The sequence below is a fragment of the Dermacentor variabilis genome, chromosome 2 (genome assembly GCF_050947875.1).
Source record: "Dermacentor variabilis isolate Ectoservices chromosome 2, ASM5094787v1, whole genome shotgun sequence".
Lineage (NCBI taxonomy): Eukaryota > Metazoa > Arthropoda > Arachnida > Ixodida > Ixodidae > Dermacentor > Dermacentor variabilis.
This window is the reverse complement of record NC_134569.1, coordinates 39825251-39850520: the sequence shown is the minus strand read 5'-3', so window position 1 is coordinate 39850520 and position 25270 is coordinate 39825251. Positions and strand designations below refer to the sequence as shown.

Genomic DNA, 25270 nt, shown 5'->3' with positions numbered 1-25270 from the left:
TTTCCAGTTAATTTAATACCAACCAAAGGTCTTGTCAAGCACCCATGCATTTCTACAGGCCCAAACTTTCTTTATTCCGATCTTAAAATTAGCCTTCGCTGTATAATTCGAACTTGACCAGTCAGCGCGCATGTGCCTGAGCCCTATAGTAACCACAATTGCCCTTACAGGGGCAGTGTCTATTTTGACGGAGCTTACGGAGCAGTGAATGCGCTGAACACACATCATCTCCAGACGAAAACACCTATTGTCAGCCCCATGCCAGAAGATTTTCAAGCAATAACAGTAGCTCACAAAGTATCATACCCTATTTAGCAATTCTAAATCATGCTTTTTTTTCCAGGAAAATTGGACCATCAACTGCATTCGCAGTTTGTATGCTGTGCCACATGACATGGTTGTGCCGCGACAAAGCTGACTTTAGAAAATCTGCCTCCATGCTATAAGACCTTTGCTCATTTTTCCTGCTGAAAAAAATCGGGTGCGGGCTAGATTTCTACTTTGCTTAGGAGCTTTAATGTCATTTTTACATTATTTTTCTACTTGGACACATAGAAAGCAGGTGGACATTTGATTCGGGGGCATGTTAGAATCAGGCAAATACTGCTAATCAGCAGTGTGTTTTTACTTTTTCTGTTTTGACAATTCAACCCGGCAGATAATTCGATTGATTCCATCAGTCATGTCAGGGTCGAATTAACGAAATCAACTGTATGTAAAAGCTGTATTTTATGATTTTATGTTTGATTATGCAGACCAGAAGTGTTCTCGTTGGCACTACTGTCAATTTCGAGCTATATACAATGCCTGATCAATGAGACAGTGAAACAACAGACCACATGCGGGAGCTGAGGGAAGAGGCAAAGAAAGCTCTGCTTTAATAGGCGGATGATTGCTTGCCTTTACTCTCTGGTGGAAGACATCCTTGATCGCCCCGACCAGGGCCAGGTAATCCTTGACCAGCTCCGCCAGACAGTAAAAGTCGTGGTTGGCCTGGCGCCCCTGCAGCTGCTCCACCCGCTCACCGACCTCGGCCAGCTTGGACAGAGCCCGCGACAGGCCCGTGTGCTCTTCGCAGTTGCCCAGCATGGCTGCGCTCTTGGCAAATGCACCCGTGCTCTGCGACAGCTCTGCACATCAATGCACAATGAGCCACCAGGAAGTTTGAATGACCTATAAATGGGGTTAAACGTTTTTGGCTTTGAGCTTTTCCAAATTCAGAAAGCTTTCTTTTTTCTTCTGAACTGAAAATACGGAACCTTATCTACAATAGAACAGTTAACTAAATTTTACAAGTGGTTACAATTGCAAACTGCCACATCCTTCAATAGCTCTTGGACAAACTGAAGAATCTCAACAAAATCTACCCAGCTAAACATTTCAGTTTTTCATATTGGGCAGACATTGGGAGACTATGCAGAGTAGAAGAGTTGCATACAGGCAGAATTTCGCATCATCAGGAGCTCACTGTGCAAATGCCAAAAAGTTCAGAACCTTACAAGCAATACATGCCATGAAGACCAAACTGGGAGTCTAAGCTTCATAGGTGTTTACAGAGTCAGGCATGCTATATAGTTGGCACTTCATGCAGTAACTTCCACATACAAATGACAGCGTATGAGTGCACAGACGTAAGAGGCTTGTGAACTGTGAAAGCAGGCAGAATTCAATAGGAAACTACCAAAAAATGAAGAGGAACAACAGCAGATCTACGAGCAAGGAAGGCTCAAGAACTCAATGAAAATGCCAATGCAACATCAAAATTTTCTTGAGCCAAGAGGCAATACTAAACGCAAACAGGATGTTCACTGAAGTACAGAGTCCTTCGGTGCTTAGCAGCATCCTCCGAACATGCCTAGAGCAGCAATTTCTCTTTTTCCTGCAATCTGTTCTTTTTATCATACAGAATACAAGTAGTGGTTTGTGTGAAACGCTTTTCAAGATGCATGTAACATGCACAATCACTTTTGGTTTGGCCAAGACTTGACTAAGGTACCTTTGAGGAGCAATATCGGCAAGGGGCGATGCATTGGTGAGCAACATGAGTTGTGTGTACACGTGAGCACTAGGAAAGGACTACTTTGATGAAAAGTCGGGAAGTTCACGGCAAATTTGTCACCCGTGGCCAAGGCCGCCACTCCTAAACAAGAGAGCACCTTACGGTGTGTCCTTTTGCTAAGGCCTTGCTACTACATGTCCATGCTTCATGATCGGCACAGGATGCTGCAAGGCTCACCTTTTAGTCACCATCTCCAATGGACATCGCAGTCTAATTCAATAGCAGAGCTGTGTCCTTCACTGTACATAGTGAATTTTGATGCTCAGGCATCTACAAGGTCCTTGCTAATCGATTGTAAAGTGTGAGCTGTTACAAAACAGGAAAGCATAATTGTGGTTCTACTGCAAAATTTATTTAAAACTGTGCCAAGTCAATTTACTTTACAGAGTCTTAAGTACTATGTAGTGCAAGGTCCTGCATACTTCTCTACGCCTGTTCGAAAAAAGGTTTTGTGCTAACCACTGCACTGTTCTTGCTCAAATTTTGTTGAAAGATCGCATTTTGGAGGCTACATCATTTAGTATGACTCCACAGCTAATTGCCTGGTTTTTAAGAAACAAAGTTCCAATTTGCATTCACTTATGGGGATGCGAGCTGCTGCAGCAAGGGCGCTAGCATAAACTTGTGTTGCCATCTTCCAGCAGCTGCAGAAAGGGAACATGCGGCAAACCTCCCTGATCGGCTGCTTTCTGCAGCTGCCGGCAGGCAGCAACACAAGTGAAGGAAAATTCAAACTTTCTTCTTAAAAACCAGGCAATTAACTGTGGTAAGTGTTACAGTGAAACTTTGTTAAACCGTAGTTGGTTGGAGCTCGGAAAAAGTACGTACTAAATGGTGATACTGCTTAACCGAAATAGTGCAAGATCGCCCACTTACCCGTCAGTAAACGGAACTCTGAGAAAGTGTGATGAAAGGGCAAAAAACATGCAGTATTTGTTCACTTCGCATGACAAAAGTCCTATTTCCGTTTGATGCCGCGGCAGCCTAGCAGCAACGACAGTGGCCTCAAACTCACTTAAGCTGAGAGCCAGCTTTTCCACCAGCCCCCTCTTCTCGAAAGCATCCGCATGAGGCTGACTTAACGTGCAGCTTCTGCCACTGTCGGGCCTGAATCACCTGTGCTGTTGCTTTCTGTGTCGTCCTTACCACTGTGGTTAGCAGACACATCGGCATTAACAGAGGCAACAATGGTGAAAAGTCGATCCTCAAAATGCCGAACCTCGTAGCCGACATCTTTTTGTGGTCGCAGCAGCATTGCCGAGCAACATCTCCTCCGCATTCCAAATGCCATGTACCATAGTCGACGGTAGATCCCTCTTGCGTGCCAGCGCCGACTTCATTGTGCCACGTTCAATAGCACTAATGAAGTCAAATTTTTCTTCTGCCCTGAGCACCCGGTTTTTGTCCGAGCTTTGGGATGATGCGAGTCCTAGCTTGAACGACGCCACAACCACGACCTACTGAACTCCAGACCTGCACAGATGTGCCTTGCCAAGCACACATGGTCTAGTTCAACTGTTTTGCCACTAGGGACAGAACTTACAAGCAGAGTGGCAATAGTTATAACCTGTTCACTGTCGTCTGCTTCCATGATCTGTTATAATGCTCGTGCTGCTGTTTCAGGCAGGCACAAAGTGCTTGTATTGGAGGTGAATGAATATATTCACAAATATAAAAACAAAACAAAATTTGCAAATGTTTTGTGTTTGAACAGTGAAGTTAGAGGTGGAGAAGCAGTGCAAGAAAGGTAAACAACAAGCATAGGTGGCATAACTCAATTTCTTAGCTTCTGTAAGAGACTGAAATTTTTTTTTTTTCTAGAAGATTCACAGGATAAACTAGCTTTTTTTGAGTTGATTACAGATAGCTTAATGTCAGAGATGACAGGATGTACTGCTGTGTGCTATAATGAAAGGCAGAGGATCTGGTAAAAGTATTCCCAAGTAATGCCTGCGCCTGATGTGTGCAAGAAATTGATCAAGTTTGTTTCAAGGAAAGGTTCGTTGATTGTTTGATGTGTATATTGAAATATTGTTTGATGTCTAGGCGAGTTGAAAGCTTGCAAAAGCGATCCCAGTGCTTTAAAACATGCTGGGATACGTGATGTACTGCTGCAGGCCTAGTGTCGCAGAACATTTTTCAAGCTGCAAAGCTAGCTTTTCCACGTGGTATGGCGGCAGCATAACAGTGGTGTGAAAGATATGTATGCAGTGAAGCTGTAGGCATAATTACCTTTCTGAACTTGCAGCACATTCGCATGCAATTTTTGAGAGTTAAATTGAGAGGTAATCGTTCTGTTGTCGAACGTTACAGTGGTTACCAGTTTCTGTAAAGTGCAGAAGTGGACTTTACAAACTCTACAATAAACAATCTTACCTAATATGAAAAATCTGCGTGGTTTGCTACTACGTGAAAAGGCAATAGGAGCGGCTATTTAACTTTATTTTAGAGGGCAGCATACTACACGCACCAATATTTTTCAGGTTCGGGCAAATCAACTGTTGGTGTTAAGTGACCGATCAAAGCCTTGCGACATCATTGCCACTGCTTTCAAATATCACCAACTATGCAACCAGTTCATCACAACACAACAGCCGCCGTCCTAATTAGAATGCCACCACAGTCAACCATAGAGTACCAGACGAACAGGTCATAAAAGCGACACCAATGGCCAACAGTTGAACGTGAGTGTGTGCAGGCGACTCTCATAGAAGTCAGTTATGAATCTGTGCAGGTCTGGAGTTCCAGTAGGTCGTGGCCACAACACAGGCCACAACGCTCTCAAACTCTGGCAAGATGCCGAAATGATGATGATGATGTGGCTTCACCCTTCCAAGCACCCTCTGCATTTGCGCTTGGAGGCTGTTCTGAACCCTGAGGCTCGTTGTTCTGCCAGGCTGACCGACCGCCATGATTGCAATCCTGACATACCGCTGTGATTGTGCGACGAAAAGTGGAAACACTATGTGTTAACTGATGCATAAACAACAAGCTGGTACATTTTATGTGGATACAGAACGCATTATGTTCAATGGCCACTGAGTCGGGGATTTGACTTTACCACTTTTAAAGTGAAACAATTGTTAAAGCGGGTAAAGTTTAATGAGGTTTTATTGTCTAGTAAGCAATGTAGACTCCGAAATGCATTCTTTCAGCAAAATTTTAGCAAGAACAGTGCAGCAGTGAGCACAAAACCTTTTTCGAACAGGCACAGCGAAATAGAATCAGAACCCTGAATAAAATATCCTGTGACTATGAAATGCTCTTGACAACGCAATATTTTTGTAGCCCCGGCAAACACCCATAGAATTCAATGCATTTCATACCTCTCCACAACGAAATGTTGCTGTACTATAATCCCGCATCAATGAAATTTGCCGGAACATAACCTAGCATATTACCTACTTATGCAAGACTAGCATGCTCCAAATGTGCTCAAATGTGATTGCTTTGCACCAAAATCATATAAAATTCCACCACATTACACTTGCATGGGTGAAGCCATTTTTGTTTGCAAGAACAACCAAGCACGGGAAGTGATCGCGCCGGAAATAAGTCATTGCTGCCATCTAGTTTGTTGGTTGTACGTTTGAAGCGGCAGCATGTTGCTACCGACATGTGACGATGGTTTTTGCATACCTAGAGCAGTGCAAATGTGCGTCTCGGCGAGAAAAATGCACCACAAAACAAAGAAATCCATGTCCCACCGACGTAGAATTGTTTATGGTGCTCGAGATGGCAGCCGCAGCATGGAGTGCCATGCATCGGGTTGTGATTGAGCGATCATGTGCTGAAGAAATGCTGCGGCATGCGTGAAGTGCTGTTGCTCTGCGTCCAGTACAAGTTATGCGAAACCTCGCAAAAAGTGATCGTATCTCCGAAAGCAACCGAACGAGAATAATGCACCACGGCAGTGCTGCCACTGCTAATCAACAGAGGCGGCGCGCTTTGTACTGTAGGCAATGAAGTTTTATATCCTCAAGCGAGCTTGCCAAAGTAGGCTAACGGAATTCTGACAGTAAAGTTTTGTTCTGTGATGCATTACCTATTGGTGCTGTCTCATTTCACAACAAAATTCTAGCGAAAGTGAATTTTTTCATGTTCCCCGCCGATTTCGTTATCACGAGGTTCAACTGTATGCAGGACCCTGTATACAGTAGAACCTCATTCATACATTTTGGAACAAAATAAAGATGAGCAAAACCATATTAACAGAGAAAACACTTAAGGTAATTAACCCATTTGCGTCAAAAGACGATGATTCGCCGTCCGGTGGAGAAAGGGCCAAAGTGGCAAAAGACGGCGAAACGCCGTCCGACTGAAAACCGCTAGTTATCACAATAAATAAGAGATGGCGCCACATGAAAGTGTTTCCTGGTTTTTGCTTACTACTTTTTACAACAGGTGGAGATAGTTGTCTGCAAGATTCTCAAATATTTGCAAGGAGAAAAGTATTTTCCAAGCCCGCGTTTCTGAGTCGAACATGGCGACGCGGCGAGGCAAGCCTCTCACGCAGGCAGAGATTGAATCGGTTCTATTTGCGAGTGATGATGACGACAGCGACGACACTGTAGTTGTAGATGACCTGCAAAGCAGTGATTCTGAAAGTGACTCGTCCGACGAGGATGTAGGCTCTGATGCCGAGTCAAACTCATCAGATGTGGATTGCGCGCTGCCTGCAAAAGCACCGAAGTTAGAAGACTGGAAGTGGAATCCGACTGACAGCGACAAGAAAGTGGAAAAGTGTTCGTTCAATGGGAATTCAGGAATGACGAGAACTGTTCAGATAGCCCTCTCTGCAAATCAGACAGCTTTGACGTCGTTCAACTGCTCGATCGGCGAAGACTTCTGGCAGATGATCGCTGATGAAACGAACGCATTTGCTGTTCTGAAACAGGCTTCAGCGGCCGATCGGTCTTGGTTTCCCACAACACCAGGTGAGATGAAGGTTTTCTTCGCCGTATGTGTGCTTATGGGCCAAGTCAAGAAAAACACAATTCAGTCATATTGGGCACACAGATCGGTAATTAGCACACCGTTCTTCCCATCCCTGATGCCAAGGCAGCGTTACCAAGCCCTTTGTAAATACCTGCATTTCTTGGACAGTAGCGGCCAAGCACAAGGGGATAAGCTGTGGAAGCTGCGCTCAGTGTTAGATATGTCTTGGAAGCTTTCTCCAGTTCCTATTATCCAGAAGAGCAGTTGGCAGTGGATGAGAGTCTCATGAAGTTTCAAGGCAGACTCTGCTTTGTGCAGTTCAACCCGTTGAAGAGAGCACGCTTCGGTATAAAATTTTACAAGATCTGCGAATCAACCAGTGGATACTGCCTCAAATTTGCGATATACACCGGAAAGAGCGACAAGTCGCCTGCGACGGTTGGAATGTTGTGCAGCAAGGCCGTTGTTATTGAACTTGCAAGCGAGTATTGTTGTGCCATTACCACCAGCCCAGATTCCGAATCTACAAGATGCAGAATTTATCCTGCGAACGCCCTTTGGACAGACCCGGGGCTGCGCCGAAAGGCACAGCGCCCTAATTCTCCCTTGACAAGTCAAGATGCTGAGCAGTGAGGCAGCGGCGTCCTCGGAGAAGCATCGGCAAGCGACATGTCCAAACGTGCAACAAAGTGCTAGACAGCCTGGCGCCGTATTTCCTTTTTCCTGGAGGTCACCACTCACGGCAACTTGGAAGCGGGTGGCCAGCGCGGTCGCTGGTTTGACCTCTCGGACGCCCGTCGAGTGCTGGCTTTGTATTGGGCCGTTTGAGTAACAATCGTTTCTCGGGGCTTTATAAGTCCCGCCGCCGCCGCCTGGAAAACCGGATCCACCGACCCACCGGGAGCCGAGTGCCACTCTCGAGTGGAGCGAGATGTGTCACGCGTTGGAGTCTCAACGGACGTCGCCGAGCGGGAACAGTCGCGTTTGCTATTAGCTCTCGGCCCCCGTGCTGATCCGAACTTGTCCTGTATAATGACCTGTATATAGTGTATAAAATCCCTTTCGTTATTCTCACCGACGCCTGACTCTGAGTCTTCGCTACCAACGCTCTGTCACAAAACGGGTGACGAGTGCTACGGGACCACCTCAAAGTCGTAATAGTGGTGGCAGCGGTGCAAAGTCGTAACAGTACCTACCAAATGGCCATACCATTTTTGTGGACAATTGGTATAGTTCTTCGACCCTGTTTCTACGTGTCAGATTCAGGATCCTATGCTGTTGGTACAGCGAGATTGCACCGAAAAAACATGCCGAAAGATTTCAAGACATTGAACTTGCAGTGGGGTGAGTGCTCCACTGTGCTTTCCCATGGCATCATGGCTGCAAAATGGCAGGACAAAAAACCAGTGACAATGCTCTCCACTGTCTACGCTGCTGCAGACTTCACTGACTCGTGCAAGAAAACAAAAGATGGTCAACTGATCGGAAAACCTCGTGTTGTGCTTGACTATAATATAGGCATGGGAGGCGTTGACCGTCATGATCAGCAGCTGGCTTCCTTCCCTATAATGCGCAGATACGCCAAAGGATACAGGAGTTTTTCTGTTTTTATGTTATGGATTTAGCTGTTTATAACAGCTATATCTTGTTCCAAAAAGCAACCGGAAAAAAAAATGTCCTATGCGGATTGGAAGGTGGACCTTGTTGAACAGATCGCCGAAGAAACTGTTTTGCCAGGATATCAGCGCAGAGGGAAACCAGCTGTGGCTCCATCACCGATGCGGCTATAAGTTTCTGAGTGGGCGCATTTTCCTCGCCAGATACTCCCCAATGCTGTGAAGGAAAATCCATCTCGAAGATGTGCAGTCTGCAAAGCACAGGGGAAGAGAAATGAAAGCCGTTGGGAGTGTGAAAAATGTAACGTCGCACTTCACATGCCAGAGTGTTTTAAGATTTATCATACGCGAAAGAATTTCTAATTCCGAAAATGTGTGCGTGCTTTGAGAGCAAAATAAAACAATTTTTTTTACGCTATGACTTTTCTAGCGCAAGTTATCGCGGTTTGTTTGCAGCGACATCGGTCGCGCCGTGCGCTCGAAAAATGTCGCGGATAGCGCGCGCAGAACGCGGATGAAGCGGCGGAAGCTAATGGGTTAAAAACTGACAGACTCAACTGCAGTTGACATTTATGTAATGCGAAGTGTTGTGCGAATCTGTGCAGCACGAGATGGCACAAGATAAGACACTGATTCATGTCGATGGGCCTTCAGCAGTCCGAGACACATTTTGTTGTCTCCAATTGCGAAGTGTTTTGAGACGGCAATGGAAAACCAAAACGAAATCAAGCTGGTGGGTGATGTCAGATGCCGCTCGAGTGAAACATGACGCTCACAGGGAATGGTGGTGTCGAACGGCACTACGCCCTATTCCATGGGCGCCAACTACGGCAAGCTCCGGGGCCCGAGCCCCTCTGAAGTTTTCCGGGAGGAGGGGGGCAGAGCCCCTCCCAATGCCGAAGCCCCCCCACCTAAAAATGGCATTATATTTTTGTCACCCAGATCATTTGAGGATTCTTTTAACTTGCCTCGACATTCTCACTTAAAATTTTATTGTGGCAAATAGCTTACTGCATCGTTGTTGGCGTGGATGTGCACAGATTTTAATTAATACTTTTGATTTCTGCAAATCCTGACAATAGGAGGACACGGGCATTAGAAGTACCAGCGGCGGCTGCCTCATGCATATTTTCTCACTTCAACAGTTTTAAATTTCCACTGTAAACACCATGCACATATACAATATATTTAAATATAACAGAGGACAAAGTTTATTATATTTTTGAAAGAGAAGGAGGTAGCCAATGAACAATTATTTCTAGAGGTATAGATAGCCTATGCCTAGAGAATGAATACGTCGCGTTATGTTCAGCTTGCTTCAAAATGCTTTGCGTGTTTTCTGACCCCGAAAAAAACCTGCAGACTTCAGTGACCCCTTTGGCAGAATCTTATCAATGGCACGTGAATGATATGCATCTCAGCATCGCTTTTTTTTCAGTAAGCAATGCTAACGACTCATGAAAAAAAGGACGCCGAATAATTAACGACATCTATTAGGGATGGAAACATTGCCACATGCATGCAGAGGTCATACATGCAGGTATATACAGGGTGTCCAAATTAACTATCATGCACCAAGATTAAAAAAAAAAAAGCAATGTGTTACTCGAAGAAAACCTAGTGCATATTGTTTTCAGTACAGCAGAGCAGCTGCCAGTAATTTTTTTTGTTACAGAGATTTAACTAAGTGAACTGTAATTATATAACTCGAGACATACTATTCTAATTATCAAAGTGTCAATCAGGCATTTGTAGGCACAGCCAAAGGATATCTAACTGCGGTATTTTCAGCAACGTACTAATTTCATACAAATTTTTTCAGACTGACAAACAAACCCTGCGAAATATGGAGAATACCATGTGACTGCGCTCCCACCAGCATCACAAAGCAACGCTCTCGAACAGGCTCCCCGCAACATGGCCAGAACGAAATGAAGGAAATAAAGAAAAACATTGTGTTCGGGGTAGTGCCTTTACCTGCTGTGCCCCGGCCGAAGTAACACGTCGTGTTTGGTGTTAGTTGGAAACAAGCTGCGATAGCTGTTGTCTTAGTGTAAATAATGTGAAATTTTTTTCTGTTGCCACAAAACCTATCACCACAAAAGCGAATTGACAATGTCAGTGCACACATCTAAAGGTGCATTTTGTTTCATCCCAGTCGCCATGTCTTTTTCCAATGAGCAGAAGGTAAAAATGATCCTTGACTTGGAAGCTGCAAATGGCAACAAGAGGAAGGCCGCAAATATATATTGGTTGTGGAAGTGTTGTGGTAAACCAAACACATCCGCTATCATCCAAAATGATGAAAATCTGAGACAAACCGGCAGCTTCAATAAACAGTGGCAAAGGACTTCATCTTTGAGTCCTAGCCTATGCAAGGATGTTCTAGCATTTATGGCCTCAGACCTTTTCTAGAGTGTGGGACGTGGACACCCAGGTACCAATTTCCAACTCATCAGTTTGGAGGATCCTATATGATGGCCTTTCACCTGTACAACCTTAATCAGCACCCATGCTTGGAAGGTTGGGACCTGCAGAATTGTCTAGGTTTCTTGAATTGGGTCCTCATAAAAGCCAATGAGTCACCGAACCTTTTGAGCAACATGTACACAGAAGAAGTCAATTTTCACAGAAACACTCAGACAAATTAGCATAATGTACACTATTCGAGTAACTACAATCCACACTGGGTAAATAACAATTGGCACCAGTACCAGCGGTCGTTCAATGTGGGGGGTGGAATTTATGCCGGTGCTATAATCAGCCCCATCTTCTTTGGTCACACACTCAGTGGACAACGTTACGTGGACGAAATCCTTGGAGGAGTGGTGGATGAGTTTCTCAGTGAAGTCCGGCTGTCACATCTTCTACTTCTGCGGTATCAGCAAAATCAGCATGGAAGTGGCTGGATACGACTTTTCATGCACAGTAGATTGGAAGCCATGAACCTGTAAATTGGCCGGCTAGGTCACTTGACCTCTCTCCACTTGATTTCTTTCTTTGTGGTTATGTGAAAGAACGTGCTTACATGACCGAGGCGGATGTCAGATTAGCTCAAGACAAGGATAACAGATGTCTGTCGTATAATTCCAGCGTCGGTCACCAAAAAGCCACTGAAGATGCGATCAAGCGGACACAGTACTGCGTAGCTGTAAAAGGAGACCTATTTGTACACGTCCTAGATCTAGGCAGCAGCTGGCGTTCAATGGTACTTACGAATTCACAAAGGCACACTGAAATTTGATTTTTCTTTCTGTTTCTGTGCAGGCATCCCGATCGTCAATTCGGCTCATTTAGAAGTACATAGTATATTTACTTTCTTGAACGCACCTGTTCTGCCTTTTCTCTACACGTGGGTCACTTCCCGCTCAGTTTATTTCACTTTTATTTTTTGCCATGAACCTGTTTTTGCAGCGCATATACATTCTCATGAAAATTAAAAGCGTCCCTTTAATTTGGCTTTGGTCTAAAGCAAGTTTCTTGCGCGAAATATAGCTGCACGGGCACTCTTGATGTGGTGCGAGCAAAGCCAGGATTTTGAATCATTCTATGCCTATTACACATCGCTTTTTGCGTTTTGTGTGCGGTCAGAGCGGCGCTTCGGCCGTGTTATCAAGGGGCTTTTGTTGTCAATGTGATCAGTTGGTCTTGAGCGACTGATAATAAGTATGCTGTAGAAATGAGAGGAAGAAATAGCTACAAAGCCGCGAAACCTGCTGTTGGTGCTCCTTCTGTACCATTAACAAGGTGATGCGCTGTCTCTGTGGATTTGTGATATGCAATGGAGTTGCTTTCAATCAGCTTATTTGAAGGCGCTGCTTTATGATGCGGGTGGGAGCGTAGTCACGTGGTATTTTTCATATTTTGGGATGTTTCTTTGCCAGTCGGAAAAAATTACATGCAATTAGTACGCTGCTGAAAACACAGCACATGGATGTCATTTGGGGGTGCCTGGGGGTGCCTTTAAATGCCTTATTGACACTATGATAACACAGTACTTCTCAAATTACATAATTAACTGCAATTGCCAAATTAAATCATAGTAATGAAAGAATTACTGGTGGCTACTCCTCTGCACTGGAAACCATATGCACTAGGTTTTCTTTGAGTAACGTAACTGCTCTTTCTTTAAGTCTTGGCGCACGATTGTTGGAGCCCTCCGTATAATTCACTCAGTAACCAAAATGAGGCCAAGCTGGGTTCACTCGAAATAAGAATGAACAGCAGTCAAAAAGAAAAAGAGAGAGAGGCTGCAGTTTTGCCAGAAAGGTGAAGTACTATTAGTGATAGCGAAATATACGACAATCACGCGAGACATTAGACCAACCAGAGACGCCAGATTTATGGTGGTGTGAGAGGACTCAGGCTGTGGAATTAAATTGTCTCGTACTATGAGCTCTTGTAAATTCGCATATAAGGCCGTCACTTCAGTGAACAATTCTTCGAAGTCACACCAAGTTTCTTTAAGTGCATGAAATTGTACATATATATATATTGGTTTGGAAAGCTGGTCGGGCCCCAGCTGGTGAAGATGCTTGCTGCCTATAGTGAGTGGGCCGTTCACTATGGCCATAACACTATATTGACAAGCAACAGCAGCTGATGGAGAACCTCTGTATAGCTGAAATTTTTTCTGGTTTTATGGAACCTTGGAAAAGCATCAGGTTTGAGATTGAGGTGTCCCGAGTTAAAAATCCCGTAGTCAAAATTCTTGTTTTTAGCTTGATGCATTATTTTCTTTTCTTGTTTGAATTCTGCCATATTTGTTTTGTCGTATGCTTCACCAACACGCTTGACACGGTGGGTTCCTGCTAAGAGTAGCAAAGTGATTCGTTGTGTAGCCCAGGGTGAGGAGGGTGGGGGCTTTAGGTAGATGCCACTTTAGCAGCCGCAGGCCAATGAATAATGATGCATTGTTACATTGTTAATGTGCACCCTGGTGAGATGTTGCCCCCTTCATCCACTAACTAGCAAAATTGTGTACACATAACATGCGATGGAATAAAAAAGGGCCCCCTCAATTTAGCAACTATACGGTGAGGGGATCTTTCAAAATAGCGTATAGACCATTATGATGGGCCCCCTCATGGTAGTGAGTGCCTATCACAATAGGGTTGGCGGCGATAGCTGTGAATGTGGCCTGCGTCGACTCTGGAGGAGATTTGTTGGTACCAGAATTAAAAAATCGACTGTGAGTTCCCGTTTTAATGTGATGAGTATTGCAGTGAAGAGGCCCTGGCGGGCAGCTACTGTTTTCAGTCACGCATGCCTCGCGCATTTTCTTGTTTGCATACAATCTAGCAGCCAGAAAATGTATCATACGATCGCAGTTTGGCGATGTACTGAACCTTGGTGTCAGAATATTTTTTCCGGGAACGTATGAGCTAGTAAGAAGTAAGCGTAACTCAATTTGGTCATTTTTTGTGTTCTCGATCGTGAACACTGGTGCCGGGAAATTATATGTAATGAGATTGTACCGATGAGGTTCTACTCTACATGAATTCTTACAACTGGTTGTTAAAGGTCCACTAAATGGTAGAAAAAATACACTACCTCTGCGTTGCTGCACCATATTTTCCACACTGGCATGCAACCGCTTCAGTTGAATGTCCAGGTTGTCAATCTGCTGTTGCTTTTCTTCGAACCACTGCACACGAGACACACAAACATTAAACAATCAGTTACTTTGCCTCTAAAATAGGCTGTGCTCATGTAGTGCAATTAAAAAAGAAAAAGGAGAGCCCAAACAAATAAAAAGTGCAGAACAGGTGATACATGCTCATATGTCACACCATAACTAATACGTTCGAAGAAGCACTGTAGCCTCGGGACAAGCGAGGAAGCAGTTGTGCATAAGGATCATCAGAGAGCATATCATCAGAGAGCATTAAGAAAAGTGCAACTATTAATGTGCATTGTCCTGGTTGTGGTCTGCAGCTACAAGGGACAGGAATTTGGAGAACCCAACTGAAAAGCTTGCTACAATGGTGCCTAATTTTTACAAAGACAAAGCCTGGCTTAACTATTACTATGGAAGAATGTACGATCTAAAGGACACATCTCGAGTACCTGTTTTATGCCTTTTCAAGTGCTGCAGTACCTAATGGGACAATATAGAGAAATATTGGGCTGGAATGCTGAATTACACTACGTCTGTAATTCAAGAAGAAATGTCATTCTTACCACGAGCATACATACACATAGTCTGGATAAACCAGGAAAGGTGCAAAATGAAAAACCTTTGAAGTTTCTGTACTACCTCCTCATGGAATCATGAGATTTGGACAGTACGCTTGGGACTAGTTAACATATTTACCAGATTCTAAAAATCTTCTGTTTTCCAAGAAAACGGTAAAAAAAATTGCCTGCGCGATACAATCAGATGTGAAACCAAAACCACATTTATGATTTTGGCAGCAGCCCACTGTTGGAGATGGCATCATCGCTATCACAAGATGGTGACAATGTTTTTGTGAAGGTTACTGTGTGCTTATATTGAGCTAGTATTCTCAGTCAGTCACTTTCGCAAGATATTGCTTGGCACTGGATGCAAGGGCATATACGGCCGCTACCATTTCTGGTGCAGTGCCAAGCTCGCTATGTGCGTACGGCACTAGGAACGCTGTTGGCTGCATACTTTGATAAGTACGGTGCAGAGTAATCTAAAAATTACTGCTACAGAATACTGCCTATGTGTGCTCTGTATCCATGGCCAATGAAGCACAGATGGCGATGACGATGCTCTGTTTTCATTATGAAAGCTCATTAAAAAAATTCTCTTGTGGAAGGTAAATTCTGCACGGCTTGTTTTTCTGATTGCAAACGATGCGGGGAGGGGGAGTGGTATATTTTTCATTTATGAATTGGAAGTGTTACATTAAGGTGCACTTAAATTTTTTCAGTTAAGCCCATAAAAATGGGGCGCACATTAGCTTCAGGTGTACGTTAGAATCAGACAAATACAGTAACATATTTACTACAGCAATTACCTAGCATTTTGAAAGTTGGATAAACAGGGGTAAGGTGCCTCATACACGCTGGCTAAAATTTTAAGAGGTGGACCTAACTTTGTCAAAGGTGGCTTTGTGATCCTTGGCATGTTAGTTTTGACAGGTCAATAGTGTGACGTCACATTGCACTGCAGTTGGTAGAATTAGAATGCAACAGCATTCTAATGCTTACACTTTGGTATATGATGGGCCATACGAATGAATTATGGACCAGGAAAAAGTATCTTTAAGCAGTTTCTCCAGTCACTGCACACGAAGAACATGGCAGCAGTCATGCGTCTTATCTGCTGTGCCATGGTTTGTGCTTCTGGAAGGTTTATCTCTCACAAGGCTCACAGGTCAAAAACTGTTGATCTCTTACTGTAACATATGACACGGTGTCAACTGAGGTGGCTGAGCACATTTCAGAAGCAGCCAATTTCAACCAATATTGCGAAGCCCTAGGACGCTACTCATGTCTTGTACAAGCAAAGTTGTAGTAGGAAAAAAGTAGCTTGTTTCCAGCCAGGGTTAAGTGTTGCAATGCCTAATGGTAGTAGAAACAACACTACAAAACAGCTATTATATGCTTTTCTTGAGCAGCAACATAGCAGCACTTGTGCTTTCAGAACACTACCTATTTGATAGCAAACCAACTCAAGTAAAGCTGGCTGCAGTGCAGCAGTGAGCTACTGCCATTAAACAACTTATTCCCAGTAGCAAGTGACTAACCTCTGTTCTGCTTATTTGTTAAACTTTTATGCCAGTCTGTACAACTGCACCAGTCCACATATATTTTTAGCATGTACTGCACCGTACTGCACACAAACAGTGACTGTAGGCTGTCACCAGTGGTTTCATATACAGTCGAATCTCGTTAATTCGAACACGCTTAATTCGAACATTCAGTTTATTCGAATTGACGCTGTGGTCTTGTCAGTTATGTGTAGCCCAATGGGTGAAAATGCCCGGTAATTTGAATGCGCAAGAATTTGCGACAGTTAATTCGAACATACTGCACTCCTAAAATGCTCTCAGCAGCGCACCAAATCATGCGGCGGTGCCTCCAACCAGCATTCCTCTGACCCCGCCATGGAGGAAGAGCTTAGGATAGACTCCTAAAGCTGCGAAAAAAAAAAAAAAAAGTGGCAGAAATTTGTGCGCAGGCGTGTGCAGGCGCGCATCACCGATTACTCCTGTTAGTGATGGGTTAGTGACTTCTGTGTTGCGGCACCGCCACGTACCCCATAGAGTCAATGTAAAGAATGTCTGAAATTTTGGATGCAAAAAACCTTCGCTGTCTGACTTCCCAGTCTTTTCGCCATGACTGCAGGTACAAAATGGCTTAAATCGAAGCCACCACCACTGACATTTTTATTACCGTGACGCCTCGAGCCAGCGTTCTCTCACGCAGATCTGCTGGCAGCCGGAGCCACACCACGGCAATGCTAGCCCTAGCTACTTCGACATTCGCTACCAAGCTTCTTGCTGGTCAGTGCAGTGTTTTTTATGGAAACAATTCGCTGCTGTTAGCAATGATGCTTACTACGCCTTTGTAATTCTCGCCAATGGCTTTGGAGCGTGGAAAGCATGACGCGTTGCATAATGCCAGGTTCTGAAAGTAAACTTCGCCTCAATACAGAAGTTACACACGGTGAAGCATACCAAAAGTTCGAGGGGGCAGTGGTCACAAGACATGGTATGTTTCCTTTAATTATACACGCGTGCAGCCGCCGTCCCATGTCAAAGTACGAGCACCAGTACGCTTAATAAGTGACTAATTTGTAAATATGCGTGAATATATCTTGTAGAATTTCCTACTCACGTGTTAGCTAATTGCACATGTGCCACTGCAGGTAAGTCCTCCATTACATTAGCTTCCTTTAATTCGAACTTCTTTCAATCTGAACAAATTTTTTGGCCCCTTCGAGTTCGAATTATTGAGATTCGACTGTACAACAATTAAGGAAATCTTCAACAAGTCAAGAAAATGATAGAAAAGCATTCTTCAAAGAAAAACTAATGAAGCAAACAGACCTTGAAACATTCAAATGAGCAGGCGGTAGTGCAAGAACATAGTACAAAAGACAACTAAAACTAGCGTGCTTACATATTTGTGCATTTCAAAAGAGGTTATTTTTTTTACCTGGACAGCAAATGAAGGCTCGGCCAGCAAGACCTGGCAGCATTGAAAGAGGCAACAAGACGCCTGATACAGACAAAAGACTGGACAGAGGCAGGCTGCCCCCAGGAAAGTTTCTAAATGGGCCACAAGCATGCAAAGTTTCAGCTTTCATTTTTCTTGTCAAGATGATGGAGCTGCAGCTACAAAATCATGGAGCCCATTCTTACAAGCCCAAATGTGTGCCAGGTGTTTCTTCACCCGGTTTTACACAGTGGTTTTGGCTTCCAAGCAGCCAATACACCTATGAAATGCAGGTGCGAGAGTGAGCGTGTCCAGTATTCATTATGTGGTCTTAAACTGCTACCATAATACAAATGTTTCTGTCAAGATTGCATCAATGTGGATCAAGGTTCTGCCACGCAAGAAATATTAAGCATGTTTAATTTCAATACTCACACTTCTTACATTGACGTGTGTAAAGTGCAGTGCAAATCAGGTTTTGAAGTAACTTAAACTGTCCACGTGACCAAGGTATAGCCCTAAACTACAGTGCAGACCTCGCTCATCCAAGCTGGGCTGTCCACAAAAGCTAATACAAGCGTGACCAGTCTCGGCATAGCCAGTTTGCAGCTTGAAAATTTGACGAGACAGGCCTGTCACATCTTAAAACATTTTAAGCAAATTTGATGGCTAAGAGATTAATAACGAAGGGCATATCTGCACCCTTCCAATGGCATTGCGAACTGCTGTGTGCGCGTGCATATGTATAATAACCTATATATCTTGTAACATGACAATGCCTTTAAGTAATTCACTAACATGGACAGCCACAGTACCTGAAATCACACGGAAAGACTGCTTGTTGACAGACCCAGCATTGTAATTTGTCATTGAGAGGTTGCATTCTGAGGGCCAATATAATCAAAGTTTTGATGCCCATGATCCTCAATGCCTGAACACACCACAAAAATTAGCCACACACTCCAAAAATCAAGACCGCACTAATTAATTGGGATTTTATTAGTCCAAGGAAATCTTGTTGGAACTGCCGGCATACTTAGAAACAATATGGTCCTCAACAACTGCCTCCCTTTACCCATGCTAATCTTTGCTCACTAAGAAGTTTATGCTAACAATGACTTAGGCAACATAAGCTTAGCAAACAAAGCTGTGACAAAAGAATACGAAGGAATGTGCTAGTTTTGTAAATTTAGTGTCAGCTTTAGCAAAATTTTTTCTATCCTGAAGCAACTAAACATAAGAAATGCTGCATTAGTAAAATGCTAAAGTTGCTTTTAGTAAAGAGTGGGCAATATTACAACATATAAAAAGAAAAAAAATTGGCAGGGACACTTAATATTGCTTACGTGTGGGAATGTGAAAGCATTATAGTCCCTTTAGTGAATTTTCTTTTCTGCGCGTTCCTTGCCCACGCAAGCTCTTGCCTGCATTATAACTGCACCTTGGTAAGGCCGAATCAAAACACACCAAGCGGCTCAATGCTCTTGCTTTCCCATGCGAGACGTGAAATGTGCAATGTTGCACACACTAGGCACATCCTTTGCCAACCAGAACCGTGGAGCCACTGTGGCATCAGGGAAGAGAGCTCGTCTCGCAGCTTGCGACTTGGGTTTTCACTCTTATGAGGCGTCTGTCATTTCTGGTAAAATCTTTTGGTCATGCTGACGGATTTTCTAGTAATGGAACGTATACTGTATTTACTCAAATCTAAGGGGCAATTTTTTACCGATAAAACAGGTCCAAAAAGTATGTGCGTGTTAGAATAGAGTATGACCCTAAATGTGCGTTACCATATCGCCATTGGCATTTCAAAATGGCCACCTCGTACACGCTTCGAGCCTAGCTGCTGTAGCTTTCTCCATGTGCTGTAGTACATGTGCTTAGGTTAGTACACCGTCTGTTTTCCCGTTTTCTGTGTTAGCTCTGTCAGCATGGAAGTGCCGACTGCGAAGACACGCGATGCCGCAATTAAAAGGAAAGTGATCATGTGTGCGGAGACGGAGGAAAATCAGGCCACCCCATCATGGGCGTTCGGAGTTCCCTAAACTTGCGTGCGGTGCTGGTGCAGGCAGACGAGACGTTCTACTCCAGTAGCTGTTGCGTATGGCGCGGCCGCGCGGCCCCTATATTGAAATCGATCTGCAATCGAGACAGTCTACGCATCTAGGCACACCAAGTTGCATTCTCGCCGCTTAGTTTGCGTAAAACGAGAGGCTGCACAAAGGTTAATTTGCTCGCTCCTGCTAGAACACTTCCTCACTACAGCGTTTTGATAAGAGTTTCCCCGTTCACTGAGTGAGACGTGTTTATGTTTGCTTGTGTGCGCGTGACGCTGTGCCTGTTAACTTAGTAAGCAAAAATTTGCAAGTTCGTATGGCCGATAATACTATCCTGACTTTTCATATAGCTGTCTAATACCGTGTTTATTCAAATCTAGGCCGATACTTTTTTCAAATATTCATATATCAAACTCTAGGGTCGGCTTAGATTCGAGGATCTTAAAAAACGCGCCAGTTTCTAATTGAAAATGATAAGTATGGTGCATAGCTAGCGCCATCTAGAAAAAAAAGTATCGTAGCCGCTATTAGCCACACCAGTAGCCAACTGAAGTACATGAGCGATGTAGCTGTTCTGACCACAACCTACACTCTTAAATTTACACCCTTTGGGTCGTATCTTGCCGCACAACAATAGCAGTCATCTGTCTTGCCTGCATTTCCTTCTTTAACACTGCGAGCCTGGTACTTCCAAGTCATGAATGGCATGTGCGTTATCAGCTTGACAGAGCGTTCTTGACAGGAAAGTAGCGAGTGCAGTGTTTTCAAGAACGGAAACGCAAGCAAGAGAGATGATTATTGTTGTGCAGCAAGTTATGACCCAAAGGGTGTGATTTTGTTTAAGAGAGTACTGGAACTCCAGACCTGCAGCGATATCTGGGTTCTATGCGAGTCACTTAATCTGGGTTCTATGCGAGTCACTTGCGCCTACTCTCATTCAACCATCGGTGTCGCTTTTATAACCTGTTCGTCTGCTACTCTGCGGTTGACTGGTGCGGCATTGTAATTAGCATGGTGGCTGTTGTGTTGTGATGAAGTGCTTGCCTAGTTGATTTTTGCGAACACAGTGACAGTGATGTCACAAGGCTTTGATCTGTCACTTGGCTCCAAAAGTTGACTGCCCAAACCTGAAAGCTGTTGGTGCGTGTAGTCCGCTGCTCTTTAAAATAGCGTTAAATAGCCGCTCCTATTGCCTTTTTTAGGTTGTAGCAAACCGCACAGACCTTGCAGATTATTATAAGTCACATTTTTTACAGAGTTCGTAAACTACACAACAGTTTCAATGTATACGTTATAAAGTTCGCTTCTGTGCTCCTTCAAAAGTGGAAACCACCATAACGTTCGACAGAACGATTACCACTCATTTTGACTCTTAAAAGTTGTCTGCAAATGCACTGCAAGTTCAAAAAGAGAATTATGCATACAGCTTTACTGCATACACATCTTTTGCACCACTGTTACGCTACCGCCATACCACGTAGAAAAGCTAGCTTTGCAGTTTGAAAAGAGTTCTGGGACACAAGGCCTGCAGTGCAGCACGTTTTAAAGCACAGGGATCGCTTTTGCAAGCATCCTACTGAGCTAGACATCCAACAACATTAAAAACAAGCTATGTTCACCTTTCCTTGAAACAGACTCGATAAACCTATTGTACTTATTGGGTGCAGGACTTACTTGTGAATACTTTTACCAGATCATCTGCCTTTCACTACCGCACACAGCAGTAAATCCTAAGTCATCTACGCTATTAGGCTATCCAAATGTAACCAAATAAAAAAAGCTAGATTATCCTATGAATCATTTAAAACAATTTTTCCAGTCTCTTACGGAGGTTAGGAAAGGGAAATTTATGCCGTTTAGCATTGCAGCTGCCACATACCTTTCTTGCACCGCTCCTCCTCCTCTAATTTCACTATTCAAACGCAAAGCATTTGCAAATATTTTTCTTTTTATATTTGTGAATTTATTCATTTACCACCAATACAAGCACTTTGTGCCCACCGAAATGGCAGCATGAGCGCTGACCAGATCGTAGAAGCAGATGATAACGAATAGGTTATAACTAGCGCCACTCTGCTCGTACGCTCTGTCCCTAGCGGCAAAAGGGGAGAACTAGACCAGGCGTGCTGGAGCAGGGAAATCTGCAAGTCTGGAGTTCAGTAGGTCATGGTTTTGACTTGTGTCGTATTGGCGTGCAGCGTGGCCCATAGCGTGGTGTTATCATAATGGCCCCAAATAAGCATTACCACTATAGTGCCGCTTTGAACAAAAAGTTGTGCTGGCCTCAGAGGCATCATCAAACTTTCAAGGTGGGTGTGGACTTCAGCATCTATGAGAAAAACGTCTGTCATTGGAGGGGGCAATGGAGGATGCTTCTTGCGTGTGCCACAATGAGGAGATGACAGCAATAAGGAAAATAAGCGTACAATAATATGGAGGAGCTGTTCACAGAGATCGCGTCACGTTTTGAAGCATGTGAGCTGTGCCGCATTGTCTGCACATGCATGGGCGTGCGGACACGAGCTTGCATGCGTCCGCAAGCGTGTGTGTGGTTTGAGCTATAACGATGAGGCCAGGCCCCGCACACACTCAAGTTTCAGCGATCACCAGAGAGGGCGAAAAATCAACCGCTGCACATTCCAGCATGAAGCGCTTAAGTGGAGCTACTGTAATTTGGTTAGACACTTTAATTTGTACTTTTACTGCTAGAGCGCTCAATGCAGCAATACAATAAGCAACAAGCATAGTTAACATGTCATTGTTTTACAAAATAAGCAGAACACTGTTTTATTGGACTTGTGTTATTAAAGTCTGCACTTCATTACTTGAATAAAGGTTTTGATACCTCAAAGACATGTGATAAGCAGCAGCTCACTGGTATCAATTGCAATACGTATTATTTATCAATTCAAATTGTACAACTGTAATGTTTCCTTTGAGCAGCATCATGCAGGTTTGCTTTAATTAGATAACAACATCTCAGCCAGTTTATGCGTCCAACATCCGACAGCCGCCACCAAGTGAACATGTTTAAAGACGAATTTTATCAGCTGCGGAGTTTCGCTGGCATAACGTTATGGCTGCATGCATGGCTTCCGTTGTTAGAGATCTGCCGCGTCTGGCCATGTAATGACGTGTTACTTGAAGAAAAATCTGCTAGCTAGCGTGAAAAGTCACCAGTGGAACTGAGCAGAGTATGCTCGGAAACTACCCACGAAAGCGGATTAACCTTGCAGCCTTTGGGTGTGTGCAGCGGTGAGTAAAAAAGCACTGCTTCATATTTTCCACTATGAATTTCTTTGTGTGCGAGGCAGATAAAACAGATTCCTGTAGTAATTTTTTAAAAGTGGCAAATAATAATAATTAAAAATAATAATAATAAACAAGGCTCTTGCTATTTTGCCATGCTGCTAAATTTTCTAGCACGGAGTACAACACAAATAGTAAATAGTTTTGGTTGTTTCTGCATAAATGATACACTGCAGTAAGTTCACTGCACATTAGTGCAAATGTAATTCCAGTTATACAGTTGGATTAATCGCATTTTATACATAATAAAATTACTGTTTATTACTTAGTATCTGGCAAAAAATTTCATCTAATCGAGGCTTCACTAAGCGCAGCCCACACAAGGACACCATTGAAAGAAATGCACTCTCAAAACAGTGTTCTGTGTGTGTGTGCTTTTTTGTCATGGAGCATTTTGTGCAGTTTTTGGTCATAGATGAATCACAAGCTCACCTACACTCTCACCATAGTAATTGAGGCTCTTTTTTCCTGCTCCAGCCTCCAAGATGTGTTATGAAAACAATAGAAAATTGCAGCTCGAGCTTGTCTTGCTCACAGTACATCTTTGCCAAGCACTTTTTGTGTTTTTTTTTTAATCTAGCTGAAATCGTCAAACACAGCCAATATACAGACAGTATGAAACACGTCAAGCAGCACTGTATGCAAGTTCAAGTACGAGGGTAGCCCAGCATAAATATAATTGAAGTATCACTCTCCCTGCTTTAGCGGCATGCCGAACACGACGAGAAAGCTTCGCTAGACTTCAGCTTTCAATTCCATTAAATAGAAGGCTATCTGTATTTCTTCATGTTGTAAGCTTAGTCACTGATAGCATTCAGTCCACCTGACCTGTAGGAAAACTGAGCACGTACTGCTTCATTCACCATTGACAATAAACAATGTAAGCTTACGTGTTTCATGTGTTCTTTTTTGTTTTTTTTTTCCAGTTGAGGCCTCTCGGCCACCTGGTGACATAATAAAGACATCTGTAGTCATGTTAGAGTAGCATACACATGAATATGGTCCCGATAGCGTCAAAAAAACGTGCAGAACGAGCGAGCGAGCAGGGCGACGAGTCCCACCAGCCACTACTGCAGTGGCCATATTGTTCTCCACATAATGATATTAGTTGATTTTGTCAGTGCCATCTCGGTCGTATACTTTAGTTCACAACACCACTACTACTCTTATTTCCGTTGCACTGTGGAAGGTGCAGTTTCCCTTCTCTAAGTTTATATAGGCGTTCTGTGATGAGGCTAGCAGCGATGATAACAGAGTCAGCTCAGCATGTTGATAATAAATAAATGCTGTTTTCATTTTGTGAATGCCGTCCTTAATTTCTTGTTCGGCCTACATTCTACACTAGAAACTGCATGAATCTCATTCGCCAATGTAGCTAAAGTGCAGAGAACTACCTCCAGCCACATAGTTTGAAAAATAACTAATAACGCTGTAATCAAGCATGCTCAAAACGACAAACAGTTCAAAGCAATACGTTAGTGTTTGTTATGCTACATGTGACAATTACATAACATGTGCACTGCTCTAATAACCTCCTTACCGGGTCTGCCTCGTCCATCTTGGTGGTGATCTTTGAAACAGAGTCTCCCATGCGCGAGATGAGCCGGAACATGCCAGCTCCACTTAGAGATGACGTATTGGTGGCTCGAGGCAGCTCAGCTTCCTGCTCCAGAAACTCTCGGAAATCTGGGTCGACTTTGAGCGAAGGGTGCGCAGCTGTTCGTTGCAAGAAACGCTCCAATGCGGCCCTTCGACGCTCGACAAAGTCTTCCGAAGTCACCTGCTCATCTTTTGACATCTTGATCTTGGTCATACCTGAGAAGCACAGAAGAAAGCACTCAAGTGCACAGCCTAGCTGGGATAACATGATACATAAATGTCAATTACCAGTAGCCTACGATTAGTTATAACAGTAGACTTCCGTTAATTTCACAGCGGTTATTTCAATTATTCAATCAATTATCTTATGTTATTTTGATCATAAAATTGGCCTTTGCTGAATAAGGGACACAGACCTAGTCAAGCCAATTTTATGGCTTTTTGTCTGTACCTCTGTTATCTGTATGTTGTATAGATACGAAATAAAGTTTGAAGTTCAATTCGAACTTGAACAGTCAGCACACACACCTCTGACCACTATGTTCAGGCACTTTGGA

General features: G+C 43.7%; 1 protein-coding gene across 1 annotated transcript in view; it reads right to left on the bottom strand.

Moving 5' to 3' along the window:
* Positions 1-25270, bottom strand: part of Snx1 (sorting nexin 1) — a 43724-nt gene that overhangs the window by 4556 nt on the left and 13898 nt on the right. Inside the window, exons 5-7 of the mRNA XM_075680201.1 lie at positions 24655-24929; positions 14167-14260; positions 901-1130 (exon numbers count right to left, since the gene is read on the bottom strand). Of these exons, the coding sequence (XP_075536316.1) occupies positions 901-1130; positions 14167-14260; positions 24655-24929 (599 nt within the window). The remainder of the gene's footprint in view (positions 1-900; positions 1131-14166; positions 14261-24654; positions 24930-25270) is intronic.